Source organism: Lupinus angustifolius, chromosome LG01 (genome assembly GCF_001865875.1).
Source record: "Lupinus angustifolius cultivar Tanjil chromosome LG01, LupAngTanjil_v1.0, whole genome shotgun sequence".
Classification (NCBI taxonomy): domain Eukaryota; kingdom Viridiplantae; phylum Streptophyta; class Magnoliopsida; order Fabales; family Fabaceae; genus Lupinus; species Lupinus angustifolius.
In genome coordinates this window covers 32734591-32740896 of record NC_032009.1, presented here as the reverse complement: position 1 = coordinate 32740896, position 6306 = coordinate 32734591, and the positions used below count along the sequence as shown (strand labels likewise).

Below are 6306 nucleotides of genomic sequence, written 5' to 3'. Positions count from 1 at the left end.
TGTTTTCCCTCCAAATGGAGTTTTATAATTTTTGTACTTTTCTTTTTAATTTTTATTCCTCCTAAACATGTAATAAGATTTGAGTTTTTGGACTTAAAGAAGAGTTGAGAAAAATGAGTAAGAAAATCAACGTCAATTGGTTATACTTTCTTACGGGAGATCTATTGAAATGGTAAGATTTTATTTTTTATTAATTGTATTATTTATTTCTAATATTATCTTATATTTTTTTCTATACAATTTTACAAAAAAAAATTGTGATCAGAGTGCACATTCAACTACTTTAGTCTCTTCTAAGTATCACTACATATACTGCTAGTATCACTGCAACATGTCTCATGAGAAAGTATGAACCAATTAACATGTAGATTGACACTAACTTTTTTAATCATCTTTATCAACTCTCCTTTAAGTCAAAAAATTCTTATCTTATTATATGCTTGGGGGGAATAAAATTAAAAAGAAAACTACAAAAGTTATAAAACTCCATTTAGAGTTAAAGTTAAAGCTCGCAAAGAAAATAAAAATAAAAATAAAAATGGAAAACTCCATTTGTAGTGCTGTTTTTAACATGAAATTATTAAAAAAATAACAAAAATTGAAAACTCCTTTGGCAGGGACGAGTTTGTGTTTGCAGCAGGAAAAAAATAAGAAACTCAGCAATCCAGTTGTCGAGTTTTAAAAATTTGGTAAATAATTTTAAAGGTACTAAGACTGTAATATTTCAATTAAAGTGCACCAACAAAGTAAATTTATCATTTTCAACCCCATCAATTAAATATCAAACTTATGTCTTGAAATCATACAACAAAATATCTCGAAGTTCCATGATGGTTGAATTTATTTGACCAAAGTTAACAAACACTTCTCAAGAGGACAGGAAAAGATTGAACTTTTCTGCTAAAAACTAGTGTAATTCTTTTGTATGTCGTATATTTTTCATTCTTATAAATTTTCTCTCAATACCAATATTTTAGGTTTGGAATAATATATTAAATCTAATTAGATTTAACAAACCCAATAATACTATATTTAAAACAATGAAAATGAGTTTAATGGATGTAAATAGACCAAACAAAAGTTTTAACAATGTCGACATCTATTATTCACACATATAATTTTTATATTATTAGAGTAATGTTATATCTTAGTACTACATCTCTCTTACTAATCTTTCTATCCACAAGAAAAATGTGACACACGTTACTTAGAAATTAATCACTAATAAATGGTAATGAATAGGGTAAGCATAACTTAAAGGCAACATTAACCTTCTTAGTGCACCTCTTGTTTTCTCCATAAAAAAAGAGTTTAATGGATGTAGGCAAATACAGTATAAAGGCATCATATATTATTTTTATTTAAGAGATGATAAAAAAATTAGTCAATGGATAATTGATAATGGTTGAGAGTATACAAATAGGAATTTGAATTATAAATTAAGTGTAATATCTATGTACCGATATTATAAATATTCATATATAATTAGTGTATCATTCACCATTCATTCATGTGTGTTTCTAAATCAGGTATATCTCCTTAAATACTTAGCTGTTGTGAGCCCATAGTTCTTTCCCAAGGTATAAGCTACAATCAGAGTTGACACAAAAAGTGTCACAGTTGAAGGCAATGTAGTCTGATCCAAGTTCACATGTATATAATGTCTAGTCTTTGAAACTTTCATTTCTAAGGTTTCTTCTTTTGTATCCTTGAAACAGAGAAAATTTCTGAATTTTAATGCTAATAATTTATGTGAATCCAGACTAAGTTTCATTGCCTTCAAGTAATTCCATCTCTTCAGTGTCCTTCCTTTTCATGTATCTTTCTATGGATGGTTGCATCTAGATTATCTTATGTTGGTGAATCACCAATATAGAGACGAGTGATTTTTCTACATTAATGGAGAGACAAATATTTTTTTAAAAATAAAGAAAAAGTAAAATGTAATGACATTTGTGTCCTCTCTATTTATGATAAGATTATAATTTTATCCTTATAACTAAAAGAAAAAAAGAACTTATCTCTTGAGTAATAGAGATAATCTTGTTCCATAAGAGAGACTTATTCCATTAATGGAGAGACAAGTACTTTTAAAAAACAAAGAAATAGTAAAGTTTAATGACATTTAAAAAAAGCAAGTTCTTATTTATAGATTGTAAAATGAGCAAAGGCCCGCTTGGATAGCCCACAAAATTTTGCACGCATACATAGAAATTTTGTCGATTTGCTTGTAATGCTCGCAGGTCACTCATATGTCTGTTAGCCTGTTTTAAAATGGGATGGACATATAATTTTTTGTCTGCTAAAATAATGTAAACATACCTACACCCACTTAAATTTTATGGATACAGGTTTTGCCATCTTATTCATGTGGATCCATATAGTAGTATAAAATCAGAAAGTTTCCTTTTGACGTTGTAGACTATTTTTTTAATGAATTGTGTTTTTTCCTTACATCAAATATGACGGCAAATTTACTTTGTTGGTGCACCTTGACCGAAAAATTACGGTCTTAGTGCACCTTTTGAAAATATTACATTTCTAGTGTAGTTTTAGGGTAAATCGGCAACCCCATTGCCGATTTTGAATAATTTAATTTTTTTTAATCTCCTCCCCCCTAAATCGGCAATGGAGGGGGAGTTTTTTTGCATTTTTTTTTAATCTCCTCCCCCTAAATCGGCAATGGGGGAGGAGTTTTTGGAAATTAACTTTTTTTAAATCTCCTCTCCCCTAACTCGGCATTGGGGAAGGAGTTTTTGAAAATATAATTTTTTTTTAATTTCTTCCCCCCTAAATCGGCAATGGGGGGAGTTTTTGCAACCAATTTTTTTTAATCTCCTCCCCTAAATTGACAATGAGGGGGGAGTTTTTGAAACTCTATATATGCCCCTCCCCTGTAGTGGTATGTACATTGTATTTTCACCAAAATTTCTCTCCATTCTGTGAAAGAGTAAAGTTTGTTCATCAGTTTATTTGAGTAAGTTTTTATTGTAGAGGTTAGTATATTATTCAGTTACTCCATTTTATTTCATTTTTATAAGTTTATATGTTTTAATGTAGATGGCCATTGTGGGAGATATTGTTAGCGATTTTAGTGATGAAGAGGAGATTGAAATATGCAGTGATGAGGAAGAGGTTCAGTTTGATAGTAGTTCATCTCGTAGTATGACATATACTACTCCGTCATCATTTTTCTTGAACACAAATTCTCAAGCTGGTCGTGATATTGGACACATAACCGGTTTAACGGATATTGTTGATAATGATTTGTTTATTGGCTTGCAATTTGAATCTAAAGAAGCCACAATAAATGCAATTAGAGAATTTCATATAAAAAATTCGTTTGACTATATTGTTGTAGAGTCTAGACCGAACAGATACGTTGCCAAATGTAAACATTTTGGTGCAGGATGTGAATGGCGAATTCGCACTTCTTATAAACGCGATTATTGGGAGATTAGGAAAATTAATGGAACACATAGTTGTGTATCTATATTAGTTTCTCAAGATCATAGTAAATTAAATTCGTCATTCATTGCAGACCTTATTGTTAATTTGGTATCTGCAGATCCGAGTATACCAGTTAAGGCACTGGTGAAGGAGGTTGTTAGTCGTTTTGGTTATACAGTCACAGTCACGTATAGAAAGGCGTGGACTGCAAAACAAATGGCAATGGCCAAAATTTATGGTGATTGGGAAGGGTCTTATAATGAGTTACCACGTTGGATGAATGCTCTACAATATTGGACACATAATCAGTTTAACGAATGTTGTTGATAATGATTTGTTAATCGACTTGCAATTTGAATCTAAAGAAGCCACAATAAATGCAATTAGAGAATTTCATATAAAAAATTCGTTTGACTATATTGTTGTAGAGTCTAGACCGAACAGATACGTTGCCAAATGTAAACATTTTGGTGCAGGATGTGAATGGCGAATTCGCACTTCTTATAAACGCGATTATTGGGAGATTAGGAAAATTAATGGAACACATAGTTGTGTATCTATATTGGTTTCTCAAGATCATAGTAAATTAAATTCGTCATTCATTGCAGACCTTATTGTTAATTTGGTATCTGCAGATCCGAGTATACCAATTAAGGCACTGGTGAAGGAGGTTGTTAGTCGTTTTGGTTATACAGTCACGTATAGAACGACGTGGACTGCAAAACAAATGGCAATAGCCAAAATTTATGGTGATTGGAAATGGTCATATAGTGATTGGGAAGGATCTTATAATGAGTTACCACGTTGGATGAATGCTCTACAATATTTTTGTCCGGGCACAATTGTAAAATATCAAGCACATCACGAAGTTGTAGATGGCATGGAAGATCCAAGTCGAATCATTCTCGATAGAATATTTTGGGCTTTCAAACCATGTATTGAAGGGTTTGGTTATTGTAAACCAATCCTACAAGTGGATGGTACATTTTTGACCGGGAAATATACTGGAACATTGCTAATAGAAAGTTCACAAGATGGAAACAGGCGTGTATTTCCAGTTGCACTTGCCATTGTTGAAGGAGAGACGAAAGAAGTTTGGGAGTGGTTTTTTTACAATCTTAAGACGTATGTTACCCCTCAAGAAAACCTGTGTATCATATCAGATAGGGGACAGGTTTATTAGCTGCACTCCAAAGTGAGTTGACAGAATGGTCTAGTGTACAATCAGTTTATTGTATTCGTCATGTGGCTAGTAATTTTAATAAGGAATTTCGTGATTCTGATCTCAAAGACAAAGTTGTAGAAATGGGTATGTTCTATTTATATTTTTTAAATTTTTTTTATATTATGGATATTAATATGTTTGTATTTATTTTGTAGGTTATGAGTTGATGTGACCACGGTTCGAGCGAATGTTGAATTTGTTGCGTCAAAAAAATTCAAAGGCTGGTGCATGGTTGGACCATATTCCAAAAGAGAAATGGAGTCAGGCATACGATGAAGGGAGACGATATGGGCACATGACTACTAATCTTGCTGAATGCATTAATGATGTTTCGTGTTTTGAAAGGATCAAGAGCTCTTCCTATCACTGCACTTGTTAGAGCAACATATTATAGGCTTAACGAATGGTTCAATGAACATCGAAATGAAGCCTCTAACATGGTTATGGCAGGACATGTATATTGCGAAGAATTGACAAAGGTTATCAAAGAAAATCAACGTAAATCTACATGTCAACTAGTTCGTAATTTTTCACGAGAGACTGGAGTCTCTGAAGTTGAAGTTGTATCTAAATCTGGTGGTCGGCAAGTGAGGCTGTATACAGTAAAACTTGCTGAGAATTGGTGTCACTGTGGAGAATTTCAATCATTACGATTGTCATGCTCTCATGTTATCGCAACGTGCGCTTATTTGAATTTAGACTGCAGCCAATTTATGTCAACAATTTACCGCCTATATAATCTTCAGAAGGTTTATGGATATGAGTTTCAACCACTTGGTAATGAAGAATATTGGCCTCTTTATTCAGGTCCGATATTCATTCCCAATCCTGTTATGCGTAGGAAAAGAAGTGGAAGACCAAAGACTTCACGCATTCACAATGAGATGGATGAGGTTGAAAGTGAACAACTTAAAAAATGTGGATGGTGTAGAACAGTAGGTCATAACAGGAAGACATGTCCATTGCGATCTAGAGAATTAGGGGAGAGTTCTAGGCAACATTCGTAAGACTAGTTTAATTGTTACTCAATACCTTTGTAATGTATTTACATTGATATAAAATTCTTTTATGAAATATGTGTAGTGAATATACTTTAAATTTATACTATAAATATACTAAATAAATATATTATAACTGTATACTATAAAAATACTATAACTATATATTATAAATATAACTATATACTATAACTATAAATATAATTATATGCTACAAATATAACTTCATGCCACATGTCACTTTCTCCTTCCCTCATGCCACATGTCACTTTCTCCTTACATCTTTTCCTTCATGTCACATGTCATCTCTTCCTCACATATTTTTCTTCCTACTTTTTTATATATTGTATATTTTATATGCTAATAATAATTTAATATTAATTAGTGATTGGTTCATGTCGCTACCCCACTAAAATTGAGTGTTTACAACATCTATATTTTGTTATGTTAAAAAGTAATAGTCATCGAACATTAGAAGAAATTGAAGTACATGTCACTTTCTCCTTACATTTTTTCTTTCATGTCATATGTCACCTCCTCCTCACATATTTTTTCTTCATACTTTTTATATATTATATATTTTATATGTTAATAATAATTTAATATTAATTAGTGATTGGTTCATGTCGCTAC

At 31.6% G+C, this 6306-nt stretch overlaps 1 protein-coding gene across 1 annotated transcript; it reads left to right on the top strand.

The window, feature by feature from the left end:
• Positions 3061-4633, top strand: LOC109336327. Its single transcript, XM_019572893.1, has 3 exons — positions 3061-3241; positions 3569-3688; positions 3927-4633. The coding sequence occupies exons 1-3, from the start codon at positions 3061-3063 to the stop codon at positions 4631-4633; spliced, it is 1008 nt and encodes a 335-aa protein (XP_019428438.1).